The following is a 14,996-nucleotide window of genomic DNA, read 5'->3' as shown; positions in this document are numbered from 1 at the left end:
CAGGTATGGGTATGTTTAAATTGTCTTCTAAAAACCCTAATCACCAAATGATTCATTGGAAATTGCTGCATAGGGTTTACTTGACTCCAATGAAACATTTTTATATGAATCTGTCGTCTTCTCCTAAGTGTAATCTCTGTTCCCAAGGAGTTGTAGGCACGTTTTTGCTTTTTTTTTTTGGGAGTGCCACTCTCTCTCACCGAACCTATCATATTTGTTGGGTACTGAGATATGTTTGACTCCGCGCCATTTTTTTCATGAATGACTTTTGGGACTTCACCTTGTCCGTCCAACAAAGATCTTTACTGTTAGCTGCTGGAAGAGGCCTGTTACATCCACTTTTAGCCAAGCTGTCTGCTGTCGGAACATTTCATCTTTGATAATAATCCCAACAAATTGAATTTCCTTCTTGGTCTCTGCTTATGCATTCCTGAAGTCATCTTGCAGTGGTACGGTCCACTGGAGAGCATAGAATGCTGATGAGCCCCACACTGCCACTCCAGCTTCATGCACAGACAAATGGAAAGTGAAGGCTCCATTGAGCACACCTGGCAAAATAGGAAAGGTGGAGTAGATGGGAAAAGACGCCCGCACTCTACCTGTCTAACAGGCATCTGCCTGAGCTGCCCAGGGACCCGCAGCAGATGGGAAGGGTCTTTCTCGAGATGTAGCATGCTTAAAGAGGCTTGCCTGAAACTACATCAAAATCCTGCCTTTATCTGATTTACCATTATTATACTCATTAATAATGTTCATTTTGAATTTGATGGAGGGTTGTTTGTGAATGGTGCATCGTTATGACATTGATAAGCAGAAGAGGATGTTTTCATTTCCTTACCGGGAGGTGAAGAGCTGATTTGGTGCAGTTTTACTTGTTTCTTTTCCTCCCCTTCCTATTTTTTGTCTGCTTGATTTGATCCTATCTGAATAAGAATTTGTAGAGGACTCGTTGGTATTCACAAGGACAGCCGTTCCCACAGCAAATCAAACAGAGCGCATCTCAAGAGCGACGTACAGTCATTGTGAATTCTTCTCCGGGTGTTTTGCTGGGAATACCTACGGCACTTATGCTAACACAATCAAGGTCCTTTTTGGCCTTTTTCATCAAGATGGACAATGTTAGTTGCAAACATAAGATAGCCCATCATGATCAGTGTGTACTTTTGTCAGTTACAGATTTTCCTTGTGTACACTGCTGATATTCCCCTCACATGCTCGCTGAAGAAATGTGAGTGCAACTTGTATGTTTACACCATAACCGTTTTGATCCTGAGGCATAATCGCGCAAAGCATTGATTTAAAGGGGTCAAATTCTAGAAGTGAATAGCTTTTTATTTGTCCCCTAAAGTCCATTTAGGTTAGAGAAGGATTCATAGGTTGTAATTTAGTTATCCTTTCTCAGGCCCTTAGAAGTAAACGGGCTGTTTTAGTACCAAGGTTTTTGAGTTTGATTGCATCATGTTACAAAAGATTTCTATTTCAAATAAATGCTGTTCTTTTGAACTTTCTATTCAACAAAGAATCCTGAAAAAAGTATCTAATTTACACAAAAATATTAAGCAGAACAACTGTTTTCAACTTTTTTAATAAGAAGAAATGCTTCTTGAGCAGCAAATCAGCATATTAGAATGATTTCTGAGGATCATGTGACACTGAAGACTCCAGTAACGATGCTGAAAATTCAGCTTTACTATCACAGGAATACATTACATTTTTAAATGTATCAACAATATAAAATAGTTCTTTGAAACTGTAGTAATATTTCACAATATCACTGTTTTGTTTAGTTTATTACTAACTCTTGAATTGTCTTGTAAAAAGTTAAAGCAACGTTTAAATGTCTGAGAAATACTTGACAGGTTTTTAAATAAAGGAAAAGTAGCAGAATAGTGTTGTAGAGTCACGAAAGGCCACTAATGCTACAACGTAGTTACATACTTGTCAGAGTCAGAATTGTGATGTTATTTAAACCTTTTTTTGCAGTACAATTTCCATCATTTGTTTGGTTGCAGTGTGCAAGGAGCTTTGAAAATTGTAAATATTAGAGTATGCCTGCATACAACATCAAGCTCTTCTCTTTCAAAAGAGCAAGGAAAATCCTGCTTTCTGAAAAATGTCCCTCTTAGAGTCTGAAGTAGACTGATCAAAAATTAAAAATGCATTTCCCCTTTCATCTTCACAGCATTGAATAAGACACACAATGAGTGAGAGCCGAATCAAGTGGTCAGAGAAGAGCTTCTAGCTAAGTTGGTGAAATGCGTCCGATGAAAAATGGATTGACACTAACGGCTGAAAACTTTCTAACAAGGTGCTCCTCACCCCGATGAGGACGATTAAACATGGGTGCGCGGTTTCTTCGCCACCCTTATTGTTTTTTTTTATATTTACAGCCAACCATAAGGCTACTAACATTTTACAGGTTTTATGTCGGTGGTGGAGGAATGAAATAAGAGGTGTGTCAAGTCTGGCACGTCCTTCAATGTTTGCAGCGATTGAAAGGATAGAATAACACAAGCAGGGGATTGTTTTTGAGCTCTTGAAGGCAGTCCATGCGTGTGAGAATCAGAGCTCCTCATGTCTTTATGGAAAATACTGAAGCAACTATGTCCGTGGGGTTCAGTATTTCCTAAAGCTTGGTTGAATGCCATGTGGGGATGCTTTGCACTCTTTAGATTTAGGAGATTTATTTGCCTTAGAGGTGAGCAGGTGTCTGCTTGTAGACATGACTTCCCTCTGAGATGAACAACTGGAGAGACAGAGAAGGGGGAAGAGGAGGATGAACGTCAGTCTGACTGAACATTTCAGTGCTAGCGCAGTCAGAGATTAATCTTAGAATGATTATCCATGATTAGCATTGAGTGTTTGCTTTAATTACTACAGCTCTTGATTGCTGCAAACCCTCAAGCTTAAGAAAACATTTTTGTGATGTATTATTGAGTTGAATTTAAATGTTTTGTGAGGAGGCCAGTTATGTGTCTGCCTCTTTTATTAAGGCATGCAGTAATATTGAGCACATAGTTGAGTAAAGTGTTGAACAGAAACTATAACAAATTACAACTACAACATTTGTTGCACTTTTTGCTTAAAGTCTATGTGAAGCAATATTAAATATGTGCTCTGAGTTTGTCACACCACAGAAAAATGTATGAGCCACCCAGCCAAATTTGAATGAGAGAAGAAAAAAAACACCAAGTAAATAAAATAAAGTATCAAAATCTGAAAAAATAAGCAGATATGCGTCATTGAGACCGGCCCAAAAAATCCTGAACACAAAAATGGTAAAAAAAAAAAAAAAAAACTGTTTAACGGTCTAACTCCACAATTCAGTACTACATAGTTCACAGTCTTTGTAATGTGTTTTCAGCAATACAGTTCTATGTGTTTATAAACAATTATTTGAATGGCCTTTACACAGACTTTAAGTGAAAAGCATCCATAAGGAGTGGCTTGTTGTAGTTTCTGGATTTTGTGGTCCCATTTTCCCCAATATGAAAAGAAAAAAATATGCACAATAGCATTTCTATTACTTTGAAAAATAGGGAAAAAATATATCCAGAGATTGATTACAAAAGATGTCAAATGCCATCACTCTCCCAGGCAATGTATTAGTAGCTAATTTTCTGTAATTTAATGACAAAGTAATAAAACACTAAGTATAAATGTACATTAATGTTTTTAAAAATGAAAAAAAAAAAAAAAAAAAACTGCTAGATTTACAATGTTTTCTGTGGAAATGCATTCTCACTCTCTGTGATAAGGGTCCATTAGCGTACTGTAAATGTCATCCAGACCTTGGTTTGGGTAGATCTGGACCTTGAATCATATATATATATATTGTGTGTGTGTGTCTGCAAATTTAACAACCAAAGCCCAAAGAATGAAAATCCTAGAATTTCTTTTGCAATTCCTGAAATGCTTATTGCTTTTTTAATTTAATCGTTGAGCAACATATGGGCTCCTGAAAGTAGAGAAATTCAGAGGATGGACATCATGGAAGTTGAATTGAATACCCATTAGATAAAAGGTTCTCAACTTCCCAGATAAGGAGCTCCAGGAGGGAACCTGATTGTCCACCCATAAGGTCCACCCATATATTTTTATCATAGCACCCAAAAACAGAGGAAATCTACTTCAATGTATGGTCCTTGCGTTTTGTGTCCTCCATTCTGGAGAGATGACTATAGTAAACCCGTAAAACAGCCATAAAGCAATGCCCATCTTTCCTCGCCCACACCGGTCACTCTCATATATTTCTCAATCGCTCTGACCTCAAGGACACTATGTCTCTCTCAGCTGTCACCTGGAGTCTCACTGGCCCTCGGACTCCATCTCCTCCTTTCATTCCATTTTTACAGGCCTCATTGATATGCCCCACAGCAGCTCGGCTGCATCTGTCTACATTCTCCACCATGTGCTCTACAGCAGGTTTGTGACCCCTTGACATTTTGCCCATTTAACTGAAACACAGCAATTCAGGAGCCTGTACATGAGCTTAAAGTGTCTGGATGTGGATATATAAATGCAAACGAGTCAATTTAAAGAACTTGAAATTGGATCTTTTTTTCTTTAACAAATTCAATCGCATTAATTGCTACATCCAGTACAGGAATCTGTAGAGGTTAAAAAAAAGCCTCATTATATCTCTCAGCACATGCAAAACGGCTTTCTTAATCAGTATCTGTATCTTGTTTACCAATAAAAACATCTCTAAAACTGGATACTTTTACTGCCAAGACATAATAACATCTCCTATATTAAGTTTATATTTCTTAGTACATTGACAAATTGTGTTTATTTGTTGTGTGCTTAAATCTAACTACTGTATATTTAGTGAGGTTTTTGCCTAAAATTAGAAAGCTTTTTGCCAACAGCGTAAGAAAAATGCACTTACTGTACATCAAAATGCATCCAATAAAACAAGCATTATATTACGCTTCTTGAGTAAAAGAGGTATACAGAAAATGAGTGCATATCAGCTGAGATAGCACTTCTCTCACTTACATATTTCAGATGGTTTATACACTGTTTAAAAGAGCCATTGCACGGCACAATTGATTTGTCTGCGCTTTAGGAGAAACACGGCGATGCCGCTGACAGAAGTCAGATTCACTGCACCCAGGTGTCCTGGCTCTAAGTCGTACTTTTTTTCAAATCAAAGCTCGGAGCCTTGCTCTTGTGAAGTGTGGAGAAATCAGCAGATGGAGGATTTAAAAGGTTTGCCGCTGACTTTGGTTCTCCGGCGCTGTGAGGTGTCATGAAAGATTTCTCTGCCTTTGTAGAAACATGTTGCGATAACCTTTGCGTGATTGCTTCTGTTTGTTTGCTCACACTGAGGAATAAGCATAAATAGGCATCTCTATCATTGTGGATTTCCGTGATGTTGACGCCACTGGTTGATGTAAATTGAGGAACCGGTGATGGTCCTGCGTATTTACTTCATCTTTGATGGTACATGACTTTGTGCCTGCGCCGGGTAGCGTTACAGCGAACTGGCACCTTTTCTAACCATGCCTCTTTCATGTCTGCCTGCAGGTGATGTGGCCCCCTACTTCAAAACGGAGCCGGGACCTCCAGAGATCCACCTAGAAGGGAACCGTCTGGTCATGACCTGCCTGGTGGAGGGCAGCTGGCCTCTGGAGTTCAAATGGATGCTCAACAACACAGATATCACAGCCTTCTCCCCCGAGTACAAGTGAGTGCCAGCTTTCATCTTAAGGCTTTCTGCTCAGTCCTGCTCAGAACTGTCTCAAGGTTACAATGAGAGAGAACAGCAGAGGCTCACGGTTAATATGAAAAACAAAAAGTCTAATATTAATCCCGCCTGCAGCTTTTCTTCTGTACAACCCGCACATTTATTCACTGTCTGTGGCAGGTATATTAAATGTGTTCAAAACATGACCATTAACCCTTAGAACAATATACTTATGCTGCTGTTGTGGTTTATGAATCCATTTAAGGAATCTTTCTCATTACTTAATGTGTAGATTTTAATGAAAGCAGTTTGGAATTTAAAGAACATATTAAAAAAGAAATACTGCACATTTTTTTTTTATATATAAAAAAAAAGTGTTAAACATTTAACCTAAAAATATGAAGCTTGTGTTTTTGTTAAAGCACTTACTTTCTTTCATCTGTACAAAGGTTATTATGCAACTCCTATTTTTCTCAAAACTAGCAGACTTCTGTCAAATGAAGGTCACATTAAAACTGGCTTGGAAACTTTAATCAGGCCTTCATTTATTTTTGATAACGCTGCATTGTTAAATGCCTGTTATAGATTTTATTGTATTACAATATAAAATATGAAAATAAAAATTTTAAATGTGAAGATTACTGTAAACAAAAGAGTGAAATCATGAAAGTCAATGTGAAAAAGTCAAGGTAAATATAACTTGACAATGGAATATTTTATATTGTGACGAAATTTAAATTGCGATATACCTCACAATTCCCTGTTGTGAGGTATATCTGAGTGAAATGTCTTATCAAACAAAAAATCCATCAGGTATTGACTGGATTGTAGACGGTGTTAATGTTTGCTAATTGCTCTCATTGTTTAATGTGATGTCGTGAAAACAAATATATAACTGATAAAATACCCCCAAAAAATGTGAAACGTTGTCTAAATTGTCCAACTATCAGTGGGACTATTGTTCTGGCTGTATGAATGTTTAAAGAACACCTATTCTGCACCTTTTTACAAGATGTAATATAAGTCTCAGGTGTCCCCAGAATGTGTCTGTGAAGTTTCAGCTCAAAATATCCCACAGATCATTTATTGCAACATTTTGAATGCCTATTTTGATTGGAAGCAGAAACAGAAACTTCTGCTCCCTGCTCCCTGCCCCCTTTTCCAGAATAGGGCTGTGCCTTTACAACTACAACATTTGTTGCACTTTTTGCTTAAAGTCTATGTGAAGCAATATTAAATATGTGCTCTGAGTTTGTCACACCACAGAAAAATGTATGAGCCACCCAGCCAAATTTGAATGAGAGAAGAAAAAAAACACCAAGTAAATAAAATAATTAAGTTACCTCAGATACAAAAAAAAAAACACGCCCTCCTCATTACCCTACGGACAAAGAAATGTAGAAATAAGTAAATGTGAAAATAAATAAATCCGGAAATAACTAAATGTGGAAATAAATATACGTAAATAAATACATAAATTTGAAAATAAATAAAAGTGGAAATAAAGAAATGTGGGGAAAAAAATTAAAAATACGTAAATAAGGAAATAAAATTATAAACAATAATGTTGTAGTAATGTTTTTTTACATTTTTTTGTACATTTCTTTATTTATTTCTAATTATGGCAGGATTGGCATTCCATAGTCTTGTAGCTTCATTAAATTACGGCTGAAGCACTGATGTCACATGGACTATTTTAACAATGTTCTTACTATGTTTCTGTACCTTGATCGTGTTAGTACCCTTGCTGCCTATTGAGGGTCAGAGATCTCTAGGATTTCATCAAAAATATCTTAATTTGTGTTCCGAAGATGAATGGAGGTCTTATGGGTTTGGAACGACATGAGGGTGAGTAATTAATGACAGAATTTTCATTTTTGGGTGAACTATTCCTTTAATATGACCTAAACAATAAAATAAAAACATAAAATCACTCACTGCTCTGGACTGAATAACTTCTATTGCTGTAATAAGGAGACATTTCGTACTTGAATGGTTCTTTTAGATGCTCTAGCGTGAAGATAAACATGATGGATTGTGTGTGCGGCTCACTCAGGACGGGATCTCTGCTAATACGGCAGTGTCAATCGTTAACAGTCGTGGGCGTGGCTTGTAAAATGTGAATTCACATTGTACAGATTCTACGAACGGCTTGTTCTGAGACACTGCTTATGATTTATGGGGATTAAAAAAAGGAGTGGTTGGATTATTTATCATTGTAGGGTGGTTGTGTACACACTGCCAACACACATTTATGTTAAAACAACATGTAAAGGTGAATTTTGCATAATAGGTGTCCTTTAAATACATTTTCATGCTAAGTCTGTTGAAGCGGTATTTTAATGTTTATTTTAATGCAATGCCTTCCCCCATAGACTTCCATTGTTATCGGATTACCGTTGATGCAGTTTTTGTTTGCTTTTACAAACTGAGAGACGAGTCAACATTATTTTCTGTAACAGATGCTGTCGACGGAGCTTAACTTGTATTGAACCTGGAACGTGCCTTTAATCAAAAATGAAATTACTAGAAGTGCATTCAAATAATTTTTAATTAAGTTTTTTTTTTTTTTCTAGAGATAGAGAGAGATTCCTCTAGTTTATGCAGTAGTACATTTAATCAACGATATAATTTCCTAGTTGAGGTCTCTCCATGCCTTATGTTTAATTTCTCAGTAATGATAGCCTCTTAGCTTGACCTTTTTTAATCAGCGTACAGCCTCTGTAGCACTCAGCATTTCCTCAGACGTGTGGAGTGTTAAAGCTGCTGAAGAATTGGCCCTACGGGTTCCTTCTGTCTTAATAGAAGAGTCTGCAGCGCTGCCCGGCTCTCTTCAGAGACGAGTAATGCTTTCATTCATTACCTGAAGTGCACTGCCGACACCTGATTCACAGTTAATGTCAAATTTTACATTAGATGTTTTGGTTTATCTTCCATTTAGGAGCCGTATACATGCTAAAATAGGTGTTTTGAATCTTTGCGCCTTCCCGTGTCAAGCGTTTCTATGTTTTGTCCATTTGTAGAACTGGTTTGCTCTAATTGGTATTGCTTTTCTCATTATCTTTCATCACCTAAACAGTGCGCTCAGAGCAGCCGCCATATTGCTATTGAGTTCCTGCAATGGAAGGAAACCACTGAGATGCACAAACCCAACGGATGGCATTTTCAGGGACGTAAACAGATTCAGCTAAGTAGTGAGCAACAGCGCATTAGTCATGTATTCAGCATATTCGGAAATGCCAACAGATTTTAATGCCCAGGCGTTCGCCACTTCTGCTTTTGGTCAAAGTGGCCTTTTGGCTGAAATCTGATATTCGTCATCATAGCCGGGCATGGAGAGGAGTTCCTGTGTGGCGTTTTGATGTGCTCAGTTCATGCTAATGTGCGAGCTGGAGAAAAAAATAATAGTCGTGACTGTGAGGGTGAACCTTTTAAACCTGACCTCTCTAAATGGGAACACATTTGAGTCGAAAATCCTTGAATTTGTTGGCAAATAGCAGGGAACTGTTGTTTTTCCTGCTTTTTTTTATCATCCTGGGATGTGAATTAAAGTTGTTGATTCTGTTTCTCTCTCTTAGGTACACCATCTCCTCTATCCAGCGCTCCAATATGGGCATTTATCAGTGTGTGGTGAGAAACAGGATGGGCGCTCTGCTTCAGAGAAGAGCCGAGATACAAGTGGCATGTGAGTTGATGTAGATCAGATCAGAGCTTTGCATTATAGTATGACTTATACAGTTGTGGTCAAAATTTTAAATACACTTTGCAATATCTGCAGAATGTTAATTATTTTACCAAAATAAGAGGGATCATACAAAATACATGTTATTTTTTATTTAGTACTGCCCTGAATAAGATATTTCCATAAAAGATGTTTATGTAGTAAACACGAGAAAATTAGTTGAATTTATAAAAATGAATTTGAACAAATGATTGTTCAAAAGTTTACATGCGCATGATTCTTAATACTGTGTTGTTACCTGGATGATCCACAGCTGTTTTTCTTTTTGTGATAGTTGTTCATCAGCAGTGTTGGGCTAGTTACTCAAAGAATGTCATATATTACTCGATACTCTCCTTTCAAAAGTAATATTGTTACTAGTGCTGTCAATAGCTAAATTAAAAATTTAACTAATTAATCGCATTTTTAGGGCGATTAATCCCACCTAACATTAAAGTCTTTAAATATACTTTTATATTGCAATAATTTCACATTCAGTCTTCAAATTAATGTACAAACAACAAAAAGACAGTATATTTTTTAATATTTGTTTAATGACATCTTTTTTTATGACCGAAGATAAACGGTATCACTGATACCAATACCCCCCCCCTCAATATTTAACCATTGACTATAGTCATTCAACATTACAGTATAATTGATAGCTATCAATTTTTTAATTTATTAGACTTAAAATAAATTCTAATTTAAGTGAAGTTAAAACACTCTTCACATAAACCCTTTATAATAAATGTCATATTTACCTGTGCCCTTCAGCAGAAATATACAGAAATTGAAGTTATCAAACACTGAATTCCAAATGAATCCTTAAAGCTATAAAAGTTAAATTTTGCGGCCCAGTCTCTGCTTCAGTATGTCACAGTACATGTTGACATTCATGGTTCCCTCAATGAACTGTAGCTCCCCAGTGCCGGCAGCACTCATGCAGCCCCAGACCATGACACTCCCACCACCATGCTTGACTGTAGGCAAGACACACTTGTCTTTGTACTCTTCACCTGGTTGCCGCTATACACGCTTGACACCATCTGAACCAAATAAGTTTATCTTGGTCTCATCAGACCACAGGACATGGTTCCAATAAACCATGTCCTTAGTCTGCTTGTCTGCAGCAAACTGTTTGCGGGTTTTCTTGTGCATCATCTTTAGAAGAGGCTTCCTTCTGGGACGACAGCCATGCAGACCAATTTGATGCAGTGTGCGGCGTATGGTCTGAGCACTGACAGGCTGACCTCCCACCGCTTCAACCTCTGCAGCAATGCTGGCAGCACTCATACGTCTATTTCCCAAACACAATCTCTGGATATGACGCTGAGCACGTGCACTCAACTTCTACGGTCGACCATGGCGAGGCCTGTGCTGAGTGGAACCTGTCCTGTTAAACCAGTGTATGGTCTTGGCCACCGTACTGCAGCTCAGTTTCAGGGTCTTGGCAATCTTCTTATAGCCTACGCCATCTTTATGTAGAGCAACAATTCTTTTTTTTAGATCCTCAGAGAGTTCTTTGCCATGAGGTGCCATGTTGAACTTCCAGTGACCAGTATGAGAGAGTGAGAGTGAGAGCGATAACACCAAATTTAACACACCTGCTCCCCATTCACACCTGAGACCTTGTAACACTAACGAGTCACATGACACCGGGGAGAGAAAATGGCTAATTGGGCCCAATTTGGACATTTTCACTTAGGGGTGTACTCACTTTTGTGGCCAGCAGTTTAGACATTAATGGCTGTGTGTTGAATTATTTAGCAAATTTCCACTGTTATACAAGCTGTACACTCACTACTTTACATTGTAGCAAAGTGCCATCTCTTCAGTGTTGTCACATGAAAAGATATAATAAAATATTTACAAAAATGTGAGGGGTGTACTCACTTCTGTGAGATACTGTATATATATATATATATATATCTATATATATATATATATATATATACATATATATATTCTTTTATGGTGCTCTTGCATCCTTTCTGAAGCTTAAAACTCCTCATATTTAGTAAATGCATGGGGAAAAGAAAAAATGTAGATTCTCTTCCTTATACTTAAATGCGAAAACCTGAGTGGATTTACACTGGATGAAGAAGATGGTTGTGGTAGGAAAGCTTTTTATGCTTTTTATGACTTTTTATGCTTGGACCTTTACTCTAGTGATTAAAACATGCTCTAAAGGTTCACACTGACCCAGACTGACTGTTCCAGACACTTCAGCATTTCAGCTCAGAGTTTTCACTAATATGTTCATGCTAGTGATAATATGAGAAATAATTATTTTAAGATCATCATAAATTATATCTTTTCTCATTTACCCAAAACAAAGCAGCAGACAAGAATGCTTGTTAGGTGAAGTTTGTAATTTCAGCAACATATTCCTTTTAAGGCAAATCAGTTTGCTTGGTGGCAATCTTGTTTGATTCATTAGTTTATAGCACAGTTTATGTTTACATTAGTTTATGCCATGATGTAGCGCTGAACACTTATATTGTTTGTTGTATGTTAAAAAAAAAAACATTCCCAGCAGATTGGTAGGAGCAAACCGGGGAGTGGACGGAGACCCATTATAAACATTTATATCATGGGGCTGTTGAATGATTGAATCTGATTGGTTGACTAACATTCTAAGGTGTGCATTTTTTTTTTTAGGAAAAAGCAGGGCTAAAGTAGTTCCAACTAGCTCTTGACCACATTACATGTCCACTTCAGCAAATACTTTCAGTTATTTTAATACAGCAAAAGAACCAAAACCCACAACAACACTGACCAAGCAAATATATAGTAAACAACAAGATAAAAACGACAACTTTCACACAGTTCTAACAGTTTTTTTTTTTCTGAAAATCTGGCAGGTCAGTGCAAGTTTACCCAAATTAGGGATATTGTGTACTGGCTGCAGTTGTTTTTGGCTTTTTAAAACCAGAAATAAGAACTTTTAAACACTTTAAATCGATGTGAAAACTGCACCATTGGAGTTATGTCACCAAATTCAATGTGCTAGACGTTCTTTTGTTCTGCATGGTGCTGTGCGCCATGAATACATGTTTCTGATTGAATACCTCTGCAGTTTGTATCCAAAAGCCTCCTGAATGTATCATCTTGGTTGCTTTGTTTCGTGAAAAGAAGTTCTCCTGTTTGTAATAGGATCCCTGACTTTCTTCTCACAGATATGGGTGACTTTCTTGACAATGACCAAAGAAAGACAGTGACACGGGGCCGGGCTGCCATCCTAAACTCTCCAGCGGTCAGTTGCTTCCCGCAGCCACAGGTGACATGGTTCAGGGACGGTTACAAGATCATTCCCAGCAACAGAGTGTAAGTAGAGCTTAATTGCTTGTCTAATCTTTAAACCTGAACACCTGCTCATTAGGAAAGTTCTGGGTGACCCAGCAAAGGTCCCTATGGCTTTGAGTTTACGTAAGAGATGTAATTACCTTCAGTGTTCATGCTTAATCCCTCCGGGCATCCATTTATGGTGGCCCACACCGGAAAATTCTGGGAAGAACAGAGACACTTCAGCCAGTGATGCAGAAGACATGGATACTGTGCACGGCTTTCTTTGAGTGTGTGCATGAGTGTTTTTCTCCCACTGCCTTGTCACAGAAGTGCAATTAATGCCTGCTCCCTTCTTTAATCTTGCTACGGTAGTTCTTCATTGCCTTTTTCTAATTAGCAGCTCACCAAGGCTGAGATCGACGAGGCTGATCCGATCCGCTGTTATCAGTCAAGTGTCTTTCATTCCGACGAGACCAAATAAAACTCCACCACTGAGAAACATCTAATGACTCACCTTTCACTCCATGCATATAGCGGTGGGCCCATTTGAGAATTGCATTTGATTTTGGCAGAAGGTATAATTGAAAAGAAAGCAGGCTAACGCAGGTAAATTTAGAAATAGACTCTGGGTAGTAATTATTTGCATTTGTTCTGTTTGGCTTCGGGCTTGGATTGATTATGTTGGTCGGCATTCAGGCATATATATATATATTTTTTCAATAAAACACTCACAGTGAGCTGCAGAACTGTGGTCGTGGTTCTGTGATTCCATTTACACCTGGAATTATTATATGTCTTGATCCGATCACATGTGGACAACCAATCACTGTGTGATCCAATCAGTCATTCCTCATATGTAGTCAGGACCAAATCACATTTGTTGTTTAAATGCTAATCTATCATGAACAGCTTGTCCTGCCCATTGAGGTCAGTAATTTTTTTTTCTTTTTTTTTTGAAAGAAATTAATACTTTTATTTAGCAAGCAAGCATTGAATTTATCAAAACTGACATTAAAGATATTTATAATGTTGCTAAAAATCTGTTTTACAGAACATGCTGTTCTTTTGAACTAGTCATCAAAAGTATTCTGTTCTATTCCACAAAAATATTAAACAGCATACTGTTTGCACATTGATAATAAATGTTTCTTGAGCAGCAAATCAGCATAGAATGATTTCTGAAGGATCATGTGACACTGAAGACTAAAATAAAGAATGCTGAAAATTCAGCGCTGTCATTACCGGGATAAGATGCATTTTAAAATATATTAAAATAGAAAACAGTTACTTCAAATTGTAGTAATATTTCACAATAGTACTGTTTTAATGTATTTTTGATTAAATAAATGCAGGCTTGGTGAGCATAACAAACTTCTTTCAAAAACATCTAAAAGCTTTTGATATATACTCTCATATGTAACATAATTTAAAGGGCAGACTAATGGTTCACGACACCGGTTGACTCATGTATGTGTGTGTGTGTCTGTATATATTTAAAATATGAGAAAATATAAACCCAATATGGTACAGGAATGAAAGGATCAAGAGTCAGTCATTTGGTTATTGATTTGTATTAGCTGGGTGAGACTGAATTTTATTTATTTATTTATTTATTTGAGTGAGCTGGGCTTAAGAAGCACAATTTATGATACCATTGTTACTGGATTTTGTTCCTGATTTGAAATATTTTATTTAAATCTAATTTCAAGAAGCAGTTACATAGATTGCAATACTTTCCCAATGAACTGTAATTGCATGTCTGGAAATTGCTGCAGGGCTATTACAAAAATGACTTGCTTTAGAGGAACTTTCTGGAAAGTGAATAAACGCCAACGACGGTCACATTTTGAACATATGTAGTTTTACGCATATAAATTGTGTTCTTCTGAAGTAAAATTGTGCGTTGGATTGAAAGACATGTTGGATATATATGTGCTCTTCGTAGATGTAGTTAAGGCGGTTGGCTATACGCCAGCTCAATAATTGGACAGGTGCTCTCCTGCCAGTGCTTTGACAGAATATTGCGTTATGACAGAAAGCAGGGGCACGTACATAAAATCAATATGCCACTGCTGACAATGTTCACTGCCGCATATATGCAACCGAGGGAATCTGTACCTTTTGGGAGCCTGGCGGTCTTCCCAGACAGCGCTACTGCTTTGACCCTATACTCAGCCCAGCTGGTGTCTGTGGCATCCAGACTCGAAGCCAGAAGCTCACCCAGCCCAGACGATGGCAGACTAATATCAAGCAATCATACATCCAGCCAAGCCCATTAGCGCACTATTGGAT

At 37.6% G+C, this 14,996-nt stretch overlaps 1 protein-coding gene across 2 annotated transcripts in view; it reads left to right on the top strand.

The window, feature by feature from the left end:
- The window catches only part of LOC306868710 (protein sidekick-1-like), a 377,664-nt gene that overhangs the window by 155,963 nt on the left and 206,705 nt on the right, over nucleotides 1-14,996 (top strand). For both annotated transcript variants that reach the window (XM_079415005.1, XM_079415004.1), the window contains exons 2-4: nucleotides 5,533-5,692; nucleotides 9,271-9,377; nucleotides 12,596-12,743. In XM_079415005.1, coding sequence (XP_079271131.1) covers nucleotides 5,533-5,692; nucleotides 9,271-9,377; nucleotides 12,596-12,743 — 415 coding nt within the window. The remainder of the gene's footprint in view (nucleotides 1-5,532; nucleotides 5,693-9,270; nucleotides 9,378-12,595; nucleotides 12,744-14,996) is intronic.

The sequence above is a fragment of the Barbus barbus genome (genome assembly GCF_936440315.1).
Source record: "Barbus barbus genome assembly, chromosome: 4".
Lineage (NCBI taxonomy): Eukaryota > Metazoa > Chordata > Actinopteri > Cypriniformes > Cyprinidae > Barbus > Barbus barbus.
The sequence above is the reverse complement of the archived record's forward strand: the minus strand, read 5'-3'. Positions and strand labels throughout refer to the sequence as shown.